The sequence below is a fragment of the Schistocerca gregaria genome, chromosome 1, assembly GCF_023897955.1.
Source record: "Schistocerca gregaria isolate iqSchGreg1 chromosome 1, iqSchGreg1.2, whole genome shotgun sequence".
NCBI classification, from domain to species: domain Eukaryota; kingdom Metazoa; phylum Arthropoda; class Insecta; order Orthoptera; family Acrididae; genus Schistocerca; species Schistocerca gregaria.
In genome coordinates this window covers 558,062,763-558,077,631 of record NC_064920.1, presented here as the reverse complement: position 1 = coordinate 558,077,631, position 14,869 = coordinate 558,062,763, and the positions used below count along the sequence as shown (strand labels likewise).

General features: G+C 42.6%; 1 protein-coding gene across 1 annotated transcript in view; it reads left to right on the top strand.

Annotated features, from left to right (window-relative positions):
- Nucleotides 1–14,869, top strand: part of LOC126356354 (zwei Ig domain protein zig-8-like) — a 763,413-nt gene that overhangs the window by 598,679 nt on the left and 149,865 nt on the right. The window contains exon 3 of the mRNA XM_050007343.1: nucleotides 5,018–5,228. Within this exon, the coding sequence (XP_049863300.1) occupies nucleotides 5,018–5,228 (211 nt within the window). The remainder of the gene's footprint in view (nucleotides 1–5,017; nucleotides 5,229–14,869) is intronic.

Sequence of the window (14,869 nt, the reverse complement as noted above, 5' to 3'; positions counted from 1 at the left end):
TCCTCTTTCTGAACTCAACATTTCACTCGTTACAGAGGGATGCTGACTCAGTTTCTCAGGCTAGAAAATGGGAGGTTAAGGTGCACAAACTGGTCCTGATAGCAGATAATAGTGCATGTAGCGTTATGAAACAATGTGTATGTATGTGTGTGTGTGTGTGTGTGTGTGTGTGTGTGTGTATGTGTGTGCGTGTAGTGTGTGTGTAGTGTGTGCAGTGACTGGTAGTGGTAAATAAATAAACAGTGTATCATGTGCATTTTATTATTATTAAAAACTTGTTTGTGAAACATTATTGTACCCAAGGACTCTGTTCTGTTCTGGAGGGCGTAGACTTCAGTCTGCATCCACCCATCCTAGTTAACGCTTTCCGTGGTTTCCCTAAGTTATTGTGGGCAAGTACTGGCACGGGTTCTCCTGTAAGACCACGACCGTCTACCTGTTCCATGTTTGTCAAAGACCTATAACTCTGTTAATGACAATACATCTCCAGTATCCTTGCAAGACAGATAAATAAAACTGCTACTAGGATTACTACAACTACTACCACTACTAATCATGATCATCACATACATTTTCCATTTATTTGGAAGATTGACCTGATTTTGGGATGGAGATCAAGAGCACATTTACTATTATTATTGTCACGGGCTTTCGGTGATCGCTCGGCGTAGGTTGGATATTAAAATATCACTTTTAGCATAGGGAATGACAAGTTTTATAATTATAACTAATAAAAGTACACCATGTGTACAGTTTAGAGTCACGTACACTATCTAACACAAGTGCCTGCAGACCCCTATGTTACACGAAACTGTCGTCTAGACGTCACTAGAGGCAGATCCACCAGTATTTTGGAAGCGAAGCAGAGAAGCAGTCACAGCAGAATTTGTCTGTGAGGAGAGCACAGTGACTTCGAACGTGAACTTGTTATTGTACGTCAACTGAGTAATAAAACCATAAGGGACATTTTGACCCTTCTAAGGCAGCCCAAGTGGACTGTTAGGGGTGTGACTGAACTGGATGTGCGAAGGAACAGGAACAGCTAAACCAAGGCCATATTGTCCTCACAGACAGATGGACAGGGACCGTCCATCACTGCAGAGTGTGTTCGTTAAACGTTGTTTGAAACCAGTGGAACCAGTCACTCGTTGATCCAATTTGCTACCAGCATCTCAGTTAACACAATCACTGTGTGAGCAAAAAATAATGGGGTACGATGGTAGAGCGGCTCCTCATAAGAGACGGTCGAGGTGATTTAAACAGAGACTTCACTACACATTGGATAACAGGAAACGAGTGATTTAGAGTAATGAACGACATTATACATTGTAGCAATCAACTAGAGGGGTACGGGTTTGGCGAATGCCTGGAAAACTTTACTTGTCACCTTGTGTAGTGCAAGCAGTAAAGTAGAGACGAGTTTTTTTATGGTTAGGTTGTGTTCCCATTGTTGCTATTAAGAAAAACTGAACACGGAAGATATGAACACATTTTACAACATTGCCTACTACGTACAGCAGGGGAAACGTACGGAGGTGATGACTGTATTACTATGACAACGCAACCTTTCGTAAAGCAGTATCTACACTCCTGGAAATTGAAATAAGAACACCGTGAATTCATTGTCCCAAGAAGGGGAAACTTTATTGACACGTTTCTGGGGTCAGATACATCACATGATCACACTGACAGAACCACAGGCACATAGACACAGGCAACAGAGCATGCACAATGTCGGCACTAGTACAGTGTATATCCACCTTTCGCAGCAATGCAGGCTGCTATTCTCCCATGGAGACCATCGTAGAGATGCTGGATGTAGTCCTGTGGAACGGCTTGCCATGCCATTTCCGCCTGGCGCCTCAGTTGGACCAGCGTTCGTGCTGGACGTGCAGACCGCGTGAGACGACGCTTCATCCAGTACCAAACATGCTCAATGGGGGACAGATCCGGAGATCTTGCTGGCCAGGGTAGTTGACTTACACCTTCTAGAGCACGTTTGGTGGCACGGGATACATGCGGACGTGCATAGTCTTGTTGGAACAGCAAGTTCCCTTGCCGGTCTAGGAATTGTAGAACGATGGGTTCGATGACGGTTTGGATGTACCGTGCACTATTCAGTGTCCCCTCGACGATCACCAGAGGTGTACGGCCAGTGTAGGAGATCGCTCCCCACGCCATGATGCCGGGTTTTCGCCCTGTGTGGCTCGGTCGTATGCAGTCCTGATTGTGGCGCTCACCTGCACGGCGCCAAACACGCATACGACCATCATTGGCACCAAGGCAGAAGCGACTCTCATCGCTGAAGACGACACGTCTCCATTCGTCCCTCCATTCACGCCTGTCGCGACACCACTGGAGGCGGGCTGCACGATGTTGGGGTGTGAGCGGAAGACGGCCTAACGGTGTGCGGGACCGTAGCCCAGCTTCATGGAGACGGTTGCGAATGGTCCTTGCCGATACCCCAGGAGCAACAGTGTCCCTAATTTGCTGGGAAGTGGCGGTGCGGTCCCCTACGGCACTGCGTAGGATCCTACGGTCTTGGCGTGCATCAGTGCGTCGACGGGCACGTGCACCTTCCGTTGACCACTGACGACAACATCGATGTACTGTGGAGACCTCACGCCCCAGGTGTTGAGCAATTCGGCGGTACGTCCACCTGGCCTCCCGCATGCCCACTATACGCCCTCGCTCAAAGTCCGTCAACTGCATATACGGTTCACGTCCACGCTGTCGCGGCATGCTACCAGTGTTAAAGTCTGCGATGGAGCTCCGTATGCCACGGCAAACTGGCTGACACTGACGGCGGCGGTGCACAAATGCTGCGCAGCTAGCGCCATTCGACGGCCAACACCGCGGTTCCTGGTGTGTCCGCTGTGCCGTGCGTGTGATCATTGCTTGTACAGCCCTCTCGCAGTGTCCGGAGCAAGTATGGTGGGTCTGACACACCGGTGTCAATGTGTTCTTTTTTCCTTTTCCAGGAGTGTATGAGGTTAGGATTCGTGGTGAGTAACGTTCCTGGAATGGACCGGATTGCCCTGAGTCCCGACGTTTGGGTCGAGATGAAACGTCGACTTTGCTGCAGATCTCGGTGTCTCACATCATTGCCTTCTTTGGTTTCAGCTCTTAAACAAGAATGTTCTACCATTCCTTCAATTCCTCTAGATACATACAGACACCACTTTAAACTGCCCATAGCCGACACCTTTCAACAGAGTGTGTGTGCATATATTTACACTTCAGGAAAAGAAATTAAAAAAATACACCTGGGAAGAAAAAGTCGATTTTGATCTGATGACGGGGTAGTGGATGTACTTGTAACGTTTTCAGTATCGTCAGCCAACAGACAGCATAATGGCATAGCTCCGCCAGCGCCACCTATGCCTAAACTTTTATAGTGAATGCTCACAGCGAGATGGGTTATTGCAAACGTGTGAAGCAAGTAGGCAACCATGCCATGGGGAACACTCCTACTTCCTACAGTAAACTTAGAGAATTTGAAACGGGTCAGATAGCGATTTTCAGAGTGACGGCATGGTTATCTGGAATAATTCTCACACAAGCTTCTCGTGCTGCGTTAGTTGTGCAACGATGGCGATGTCAGTCACACACTCATAGACGAGTTTCTGGACGTCCACGGACCACAGACGTCCGCCAGGAGCGTCATTTTGTAAGGATGGCAGTGGCGGATTCTACAACTACTATAGGACAGATGAGAGGACTTAGAAACCGAGACGTGTCAACACGAACGGTTGTGAACTAGTTATTAACGTTGGGACTATAGGCACGCATACCTCTAGCCCGTCTTCCACTCACGCCACAGTACCGTCGTGCACGGCTCGAATGGTGCCGTTGGAGGATCCATTGGAAGGTGGAATGGCACGCCGTGGTCTTCAGCAATGAAAGCAGGTTCAGCCTGCAAGCAAGTGATCACCGTTTGTTCGTTGAGGGCTCTCCCATAGAGTGTATTGGTTCAAGATATAATGGCTCAACCGCAGGCCTTATGCTCTTGGGTGCGATAAGCTACAACTCTCGTTCACCTTCGGTGTTTCTGGAGTGTACGCTAACCAGCGCTTGGTACATATTGAATGTTGTCAGACCCGATCTTTTGCCGTTCTTGCAACAGGAAGGTGATGTGTTGTCTAACATCATAATGCCCGCCCAAACACTACTCGTGAAACTCAGCGTGCTCTGCAAGATGTACAACAACTTCCTTGGCCAGCACGATCTCCCAAATTGTCTCCAGTCGAGCACGTGTGGGATATGTCGAGCACGTGTGGGATATGTCTGGATGAGAAGTGACTCGTGGTCAACCAACAACTTTCACACAGCTTTGTGAATAGTTTGATCAGGCGTAGCGTAACGTTTTCTAGGACAGTGTTCTTCATCTGTACGATCGACTGGATGCCTTAGTCGGCGCCTGGTTTGTCGCCCTTGGGGCTTCATCCCGTTGTTTCAGCATGGGCTGATATTTCGTACTTCAGGGCCGCCTGTGCAATTGATATGTAAATGTAATCATTTAACGTACTACGGATTGTTGCAACAATAAATCTTGAGTTGATTGGAAATCTCTAAAAGAGTGTTCTAATTCGTTTCCGGGGAGTATTACAAGTCCTTGTAATCGCTGTTTGAGATCTGTTAAACTTTTATCTAATTTTGTGGTTTATTTCCCGCAGTCGAAGGTATATAATTTCCTGATTATGGCAGTGGTTATAGGAAAATAGCTGATATTCAAGAATATTAACTCACATCATAGCTGGCGAGAAACGTCACAAACGTATACCTCAAGATCATTGCGTTGAAGCGCCATAGTGAACTTCTGACAAATGGTTTTCATCGATCGCTCATAGCATCACATTTGTCTGCCTCGTGCTGTCGTCCTGTATAGTTGTTCGTGCCCAGTAAACTTTTATTTTAGCGTTTTTCGGACCATCAACCATGAGAGAGCGTACTTTCTTATTGATAATAAGACGGAAACGTCTGTGATGAAAGATTACCTATTTCTGTCCCCCGGCAGGTGTCCTGGGTGCGGCACCGCGACATACACTTGCTGACGGTGGGCCGCTACACGTACACCAGCGACCAGCGCTTCGAGGCCGTGCACTCGCCGCACTCGGAGGACTGGATGCTGCGCATCCGGTACCCGCAGAAGAAGGACTCCGGCGTCTACGAGTGCCAGATCAGCACCACGCCGCCCATCGGCCATCAGGTCTACCTCAACATCGTGGGTGAGTCTCATTCAGTCTAGCACTGTTCAAAAACTATGAGCTCAGGTAAACAGGCTCTGCGGCATGACACCGAAATTAATGCTTCCCCAATGCTACTGTGCATTGTAAGTTATTTACTTACTCCTAAGTGCGTAGCAGCCAATCCACTGGTGTAATCTTCACTTTTTATGACAAACAAAATCCAAAATCTTATTATAAGGCAGCCGAATTCGCTTCCTCAGCACCTTGTAATCAAGACTTTTATGGAAAGCATGTGGGAGGTCAGTTACTTCACATCAAAGATAAGTACAAGAAGAATTTTGTAACTTTGCTAGTTACATTTCCATATGCCTACAACATTTATTATTTCTCCAACACTCTTTTAAAATTTTCATACGCTTATAAACACAGCTTCCAGGTAGCTAGGGTTCCTTTCTTTTTAACCCGTAACTCATGAGGTGATTTTTCTGAAACATATATTACGAGTGTGGTCTGTCTGGACTCGTATGTTTAAACCGACGTCTCTGAGACTTGTATGCTTAAACCGATGTTTAAGAAACAAATAAACTGTAATTTTTAATTTAAGTTGAATAAGATTTAATTTTACAATTATTTAATATATAAAATTTAATAACCGAAGTCGTACTGAATACTTTTTATTCCTGATGACTGGTTCAAACTCTTAATACTGTCATCTTCTAATCTCCAAAGACCTTCTTGTTATACATCCCGTTTTGTAATGAATGTACCACACGTGTGGTGTTCTTATACGTTCGCTTCCATCACACATGAGTGATAGAGTAATAGTAAAATATGATGTATAACAACAAGATCGATTATGACAGCAGTAACTGTTGAAACTGGTCATCAGGAATAAATATTACTGAATGTCATCTCGGCTATTTAATTTCTTCAAATCAATTAAAACAGCTCCTTCGTGTCTAATTACGTGAAATTTCCAACAATTAAGTGCTTCTTAAATGCTCTTGATTGATTTATAGCACACAATAAAGCCTGCAGTATTTTACTTTTTATAGCACATAATCACATACTTTTGACGATTGTTTTTAATAATACGCATAAACTGATTGTTAGAGAACTGGATTTTAGAGTCTGAAAAAATTATGGCGTCTCTGTAACAAATAATTTTTACGTAACACTAAATTCCAGGAATCAAACTTACACATAAAACTGCACTCCATGAGTGCAAAAAGTGCAAAACCTACTTTCAGTGTAGGGATCTACATTTTTCTTGCTCACTGCTCGTGACATATTTGATTTTAACTAACGTTTTAAGCATTTTATTGGAGAAACAAGAACGTCCACTTCACATTTGTTCTGAAGTTCTCCCTCTGAATGATTCTCTTATTCGCCAGCAGAACTGTGGTCACTGGTATTAGGCCCTGTATTTCAAGATACTAAAACAACTAAATTGCCGACGTTTCGACTCGGCCCACTACCCAAAATAATTTTGTCCAAAATGAGACTGACTGTGGAAGCGTACGCACAAATTAATTTGTCGAAGCTGGTGAGGCAAACCAAATATATTTGCAACTGACCACTTAATTTTATTCTGGAAAAATTTACTATAGTTGCTGAAAATTACAGTAATCAATGAAATAATTTTATTCAAATCTAGAAATATAGGTTCTTCTTTCTAAAGTTTATTTTCTATGATTAGTTGTTCCGTCATTATTACCAAGCGTGCTTTTTTCTGATGTTACGTATAGGGCAAGTGATGCCCCACGTGCTCCTACATCTCTTACAAACCTAAACTGATTTTCACTTATGTCGGCTTCGATCAGTCTTTCCATTTTCCTGCAAATAACTGATGTTAATATTTGGCAGTCGTGACGTACTAAACTTATGGTTGTCAAATATTCACTCTTGCCTTTTTGAGCACAGGAATTATATTGAGGTCTGGATGTATTTAGCCTGTTTTATATACCTGCTTTTCGCAGTATCATATTTACTTCCTCATTTTTATTGGAATGGCGGTAATTAATCATGGAACTGGTTAGCTTGGTTGCACGGATCCTTGAGCAGTAAGTCACTGACTCCTTTATTAAACATTTCAGCTTGCCAAACAAGCAAGGTTAACTCCATGCGCCAGTGAAGCCGACCCGGGGGGAGAAATCGATATGTACGTATGACTTATCTACTTTTACTTCCTTTACCGTTGTACCTCCCACGACTGATTTCGGGCATAATGGCTATTTTCAGGCGACTAGTAAGTACAGGTGGAAAAATTGGCGAAGCAGTATTCATTGAACACACATGTGTGTGAATAATTAAATACAGGAAGTACCGTTAACTCGTAAATCAGTTACGTGATATGTATAGTCTTCCGATGAACGGTTTGTAGATATGGAAGTGTAATTCGAATTCTACGTGCTTTGTTCAGTATTATATGTATCTATGATGACTTTGAAATGGTCATATAAGCCGAAATAGTTTGATTATGTGATATTAAATTATATGTAATAAATATAACCAAATAACGCATAATTGGCCTTACTTAATTTTAAACACTCTGTGGAACCCAGTTGGAATAAATCTCTGACACACTTTTTAAGTCTCAAGTTTAACTACGTAGTGCAAAACTGACGAAAACAGTTTTAGGAAGTGTAATACATATTATAAGAAAATGAGAACAGGATCTCTGCAAGATGAATGTTGCGCTACGTACGGAACAGAAGGCAGAACTACCAGATATTCTACAGACGCTCCGCAAAGAACAATCTTAGGTCCGCTGTTGTTTCTCTTACATGAAATCGGTCTTCTGTCTAATATACAAGAAGTGGAATTAATTTTCTTGCAAATGAAACCATTATTATAACAAATCGAAACATACAGAATACAACATAATACGTAGTAAATAATGTTGGAGAATAGCACCTTCAAATCACTAGTTTTCTGCAAGTAGTTTCACTATCAGTTTAAAAAAGACAAAATATATTCAATTCTGTGTAATTAGAGGTCCTACATCAATGATAATTACAATATAGCGTGAGGAATAATAACTGAGACCGAAAAAAAATTATATCCGTGATGGTAAGAATTTAAACTGAAGAATACTATACACTTGGAATATCGTCAAACAATTAGTACAGCTACATTTCCAATTAAAGTTATTACAAGTCTTAAGGAGTGGAAACTGTAAGTCAACATAATTACTGTATTTTGCTTCAGTAACGTCAGTTTAATAAGTCACAGTTGCAAAATACACTCCTGGAAATGGAAAAAAGAACACATTGACACCGGTGTGTCAGACCCACCATACTTGCTCCGGACACTGCGAGAGGGCTGTACAAGCAATGATCACACACACGGCACAGCGGACACACCAGGAACCGCGGTGTTGGCCGTCGAATGGCGCTAGCTGCGCAGCATTTGTGCACCGCCGCCGTCAGTGTCAGCCAGTTTGCCGTGGCATACGGAGCTCCATCGCAGTCTTTAACACTGGTAGCATGCCGCGACAGCGTGGACGTGAACCGTATGTGCAGTTGACGGACTTTGAGCGAGGGCGTATAGTGGGCATGCGGGAGGCCGGGTGGACGTACCGCCGAATTGCTCAACACGTGGGGCTTGAGGTCTCCACAGTACATCGATGTTGTCACCAGTGGTCGGCGGAAGGTGCACGTGCCCGTCGACCTGAGACCGGACCGCAACGACGCACGGATGCACGCCAAGACCGTAGGATCCTACGCAGTGCCGTAGGGGATCGCACCGTCACTTCCCAGCAAATTAGGGACACTGTTGCTCCTGGAGTATCGGCGAGGGCCATTCGCAACCGTCTCCATGAAGCTGGGCTACGGTCCCGCACACCGTTAGGCCGTCTTCCGCTCACACCCCAACATCGTGCAGCCCGCCTCCAGTGGTGTCGCGACAGGCGTGAATGGAGGGACGAATGGAGACGTGTCGTCTTCAGCGATGAGAGTCGCTTCTGCCTTGGTGCCAATGATGGTCGTATGCGTGTTTGGCGCCGTGCAGGTGAGCGCCACAATCAGGACTGCATACGACCGAGGCACACAGGGCCAACACCAGGCATCATGATGTGGGGAGCGATCTCCTACACTGGCCGTACACCTCTGGTGATCGTCGAGGGGACACTGAATAGCGCACGGTACATCCAAACCGTCATCGAACCGTTCGTTCTACCATTCCTAGACCGGTAAGGGAACTTGCTGTTCTAACAGGACAATGCACGTCCGCATGTATCCCGTGCCACCCAACGTGCTCTAGAAGGTGTAAGTCAAGTACCCTGGCCAGCAAGATCTCCGGATCTGTCCCCCATTGAGCATGTTTGGGACTGGATGAAGCGTCGTCTCACGCGGTCTGCACGTCCAGCACGAACGCTTGTCCAACTGAGGCGCCAGGTGGAAATGGCATGGCAAGCCGTTCCACTACATCCAGCATCTCTACGATCGTCTCCATGGGAGAATAGCAGCCTGCATTGCTGCGAAACGTGGATATACACTGTACTAGTGCCGACATTGTGCACGCTCTGTTGCTTGTGTCTATGTGCCTGTGGTTCTGTCAGTATGATCATGTGATGTATCTGACCCCAGGAATGTGTCAATAAAGTTTCCCCTTCCTGCGACAATGAATTCACGGTGTTCTTATTTCAATTTCCAGGAGTGTATTAACACGAATTCCTTACAGACGAATGGAAAAACTTGCAGAAGCCGACCTCAGGGATGATCAAATTGAATTCCGTAGAAATGTTGGAACACGTGAGGCAATACCGACCCTACGGCTTTTCTTAGAACATCGATTAAGGAAAGGCAAACCTACTTTTCTAGCATTTGTAGCCTTAGAGAAAGCTTTTGACAATTTTGACTCGAATACTCTCTTTCAAATTCTGAAGGTGGCAGGGATCAAATACAGGGATCGAAATGCTATTTACAATTTGAACAGTAGCCAGATGACAGTTATAAGGGTCGATAGGCACGGAAGGGAAGCAGTGGTTGGGAAGGGAGTGAGTCAGGATTGTAGCCTTTCTCATTTGATATTCAAATTGTATATTTAGCAAGCAGTAAAGCAAACAAATGAAAAATTTGGAGTAGGAATTAAAAATTAATGAACAAGAAATAAAATCTTTGAGGTTTGCCGATGACGTTGTAATTCTTTCAGGGACAACAAAGGACCTGGAAAAGCGGTTGAAGGTAATGGATTGTATCTTGAAAGGAGAATAGAAGATAAACATAAAAAAAGCAAAACGAGGATAATGGAATGTAGTCGAATTATATCAGGTGATACTGAGGGAATTAGATTAGGAAATGAGACACTTAAAATAGTAAATGATGATCTTCGAAGTAGAGAATATATAAAATGTAGATTAGCAATGGCAAGGAAAGTGTTTCCGTACAAGAGAAATTTGTTAACTTCGAGTTAGGCTGAAGTGTTAGGAAGTCTTTCCTGAAAGCATTTTTATGGAGTGTAGCCATGTGTGGAACTGAAACATGGACGATTCATAGTTTAGACAACAAGAGAATAGAAGATTTCGAAATGTGCTACAGAATAACGCTGAAGATTAGATGAGTAGATCACGTAACTAATGACGTGTTACTGAACAGAATTGGGGAGAAGAGGAATTTGTGGCACAACTTGACTAGAAGAAGGGATCGGTTGGTAGGACACGTTCTGAGGCATCAAGTGATAATGACTTAGTAGTGGAGGGAGGTGCGAAGGATAAAAATCGTAGGGGGAGACAAAGGCATGAATACACTAAACAGATTCAGATGCAGTAGTTAGTCGGAGATGAAGAAGGTTGCACACTATAGACTAGCATAGAGAGCTGTATCAAAACAATCTCTGGACAGAAGACCACAACAACAACAACAACAACAAAGTCATACGAAACAATGTTCCGTTGCAACTCATCGTTAAGAAGCCAAGTCTTCATTGCTCACATACAGGCTGTAAGTTAATATGTGGCGCTCACATAAGATCGTGTTGTAGACATCTATTTAAGGAGTAATGTATTTTGACTGTTGTTTCATGTTATATTCATTGCCTCGTAAAGCTTGTTGTAAATAACCGAGTACAGTTCAATGACATACACAATTACAGTACCAAAAGAAAAAAAATACATTCATTGTTCCACCTTAGAATTGTCTTTAGAGGGTGCGCAATTCTGGTACCAAAATTTTTGATCACCAGCGCCGTGATACCAACTGTCGGATAGACAAAAAAGTCAAATTTAAAAACCAGCTGTAAAAGTTTATAATTAGAAAGTTCTTTCGATTCCGTACAAGAATTCCTATTTTTCTGTGTAAAAGATTGCGGGTACGTTAACTAATTAGGATGTGTGCGGACAGAAAGTAGGAGACGAGGTACTGCCGGAAGTAAAGCTGTGAAGACGGGGGGGGGGGGGGGGGTGAGTCGTGCTTGGGTAGCTCAGATGGTAGAGCACTTGCCGTATAATGGCAAAGGTCCCGAGTTCGAGTCTCGATCCGGCAGACAGTTTTAATCTTGCCAGGAAATTTCATCATTTCATTTATTAGTAGTAACTTTCAGAACGCCCAGAAAAGAACAACACAATAATTAAAGATAAACGTTTTCGCCGTCGCAAATTTGTCATGGTTCTACAAATTTTAACTACATGTCGAGGAACAGATTTACATCTTAATGTCATTATTGGAATCCAAATCAGAGAAAACGTATGGACTCGAAACGTAGTTCTCGAGTAATATATTAAATATCGTACAGAACTTTGCATACAGTCAGTCATCAAAGCCTCTCACACAAATAGCATTAACTCAGTTATCGGGTATTATTAAAAATTCTTTATCCAAACAAACTATCTTTAACTAAAATAACAAACTAGATTCTTCATTGCCTGTACTGCGTAGCCAGTTTACACGTAACCTGACTTTGCACTATCCATGTCCAATAAATGCAAATCTTTGGTCTTGATAACAAGACAACACTTTCGACTGTTATTGATTGTACTACTTCTTCACATACAGGTTGTTTCTTCTATGATGCATCCAACAGTTGAGTGCAGAGTTAGCAGCATTGTGTAAGTGGTCATTGCGCGAAAATATATGCCAAAGGATAAAAAAACAAGCCGGTTACCTGCGATAATGGGACAGTAACGTCGGCGACATTTCTCATCACGTTTCCTACTTTTGTGAAGCTCTTTTTCTTGAATAAATAATCCAATTTTTGTGAAATTGTAATCAATTTTATATCTGTACCTAAACATCACATCTACCGGTTTCCGCCCCTATGGTATAATCCTTAGTCGTGTGACATTTTTTTGCCGTGGAATGTATGTTTAGGTTACTGGTTAGTTCCAGCTTCAAACTGCAGTGGCCTGGCTGATTATTAAAGTGCTCTTCTAACTGTTTACTTTTGCAATGAATACATAATGTAGTGAAAAACACTGTTCTAGGCACAAAAGCTGTCCAATGAACCCTTATGTTTGTCCTACGGATAACTTGCGAAACGGCCATTAAGATAACATTAATAGGATTCGAGCTCACATGGAGGGCTAGCAATATTCTTTATTCCCGCACACCTTCCGCGAAACGAAAGGGAAGTCGTGGCTGTGAAAACCAGTATCACCTGCTACACTCCATCAGGTGGCTTCGGAGTACAGATTCAGATGCAGGCTTACAAGTCAGCGTTTCACCTGTCTATTACCTTAAGTAATAACTTAATTATGATTGTGTCAGGTGTTTGGTGCACCAGTCAGAGTTCATATTATCAGTTATAATGCGACGCATTGGTAGTGAAGGCGTTATACTAATTTCAGATAGTATTTTATCGTCTTGTTTCTACCTAATTGACCGTTTTTGCTTCTACCTAGAAACGCTGACCTATTGGGAAAATAATAACACGGGTGACTAGCAGAAATGGCCATGACCCATGACGCATGTGGGAATACGATAGGGTCCTCTGACAGAGAATTTTACAGACGATACCTTCCCTTGTCGACAGTCATTAATTGTGCCTTCCATTTTATGTGACGATACGTTCAGGAAATGATTTTAAATTTACAACACCTTCTGTTCGTAACTGTACTTAACTGACAAAAAGTTTAAATGGAAGCCTGTACATAAAGCATTTGCAGGTATGAGCAGTTGTCAAATGTCCTCTTGACATGTTGCCGCCTCAAACATCTTCCAAGTACCCATAACCGCGATCATTACCCAACTTTCTTACGCCTTATCTGTTCAGGTGGACTTGCATTTAGCAGTAAAACGTGTTCAGGTTAAGTGACAAAAATTGTTTTCCTAAAAGGCAGCAGTTGCTGTGAGCCTTAAGCACAAAATAGACAGAAGTTTTCATCTGCACCTGTTTCCATCGACGCTTAATAATAACTAGTGAATATATAGGTAATAATTTAATAAGGTTGATACTGGTGAGCTCATAATCCTCTTTGTTTTCATTATTCCTGTGGTATGGTTGCCACGATTTAGGACGACATTGTAAGTGAATTAACACAGCAGACCACCCGATAGATGTTCACAGGGTTTCAGGTGAGGAGCTCTGAACGTGCAGCCAGCATATTCACCTGGTTATCGACGATCCACAATACAGTAACTCATTTTTATTTAAAATAGTATAATAAAGCTAGTACAGAAGTGTTATGGTCCGAAATTATTATCACAGTGATTTTTCTAATTGTAGAGGTTCGACTGTACTGTTATATCCTTCAATAGCTGTAAGAAACGTAGTTGAAAGCAAAGATCAACGTCCTCTGATTTGAAAATGAACAAGATAAATTGAAAGGTCCCCATTATAATCGGCTATCTTCCATATATTTTGTTTTTATGTAGTTTCGTCTGGCGAGCAGTCTTTTTTATTATGTCTGTGGCACATTCCGCATGTTCATGGCTTCTTCTGGTCAGCCAAAGAATCTACCTGAGGTGTACGTAACTTCGACCATTATCTTGCAAGGTTGTTCTCGCCATACATGTCTTGCTTTTTTGAAGGAAAACAATTTCTGCTTTAGGCTATTCCGTTTGGGCCGTCCGAATTTCGATCTCGCTAATAAACATTGTAGCTACAACTCCTGGTTTTTTGAAGATTTTCTTTGACAGATATATAAAACCTGTGGACATCAAGCATTCTAGATTGTTATACCATGACGCATGTAGGCGAATATTAAGATAGCAATATGATTCCACAGCAAGGAATTCTGCTGCTTGGCCAGTACGGAATCTGATAACACAGTGTTGGGTATTAATATGAAAGATTGTAACAACTAAATATGGTATTTTTAAGAAAGGTAATTAAACGAAAAATGACAACATTAACATAGAAGTAATGAAAGCTATGTCAAGACGTTTTATTATAGAGTGTTAAATTAACATTGTGATGGATGGACTGCCGAAAACAAGAAATGAAGAACAGGGTTTGGAAAACAGAGATGCATACTTGAAGAAACATAAAAACATCATAATTGAACAAAAATATGAACATACAGTGTGCATTCAGATAAATGAAGTATATAAACACGTTGCAGAAGGGGAAACACGTATTTCTGAGCTACGTTTTTTTACTTATTATTTTAAGAATACATTCTCTGGGAAATTCGTGGCATGTAAACTATGAGGCAAGTCAAGGGCATGCGCACTGCAGAGAGCAGTCACTGGAACACTTAGAACACAACGATATGGACTACAGTAAAGAAAGAAATGTGGCGT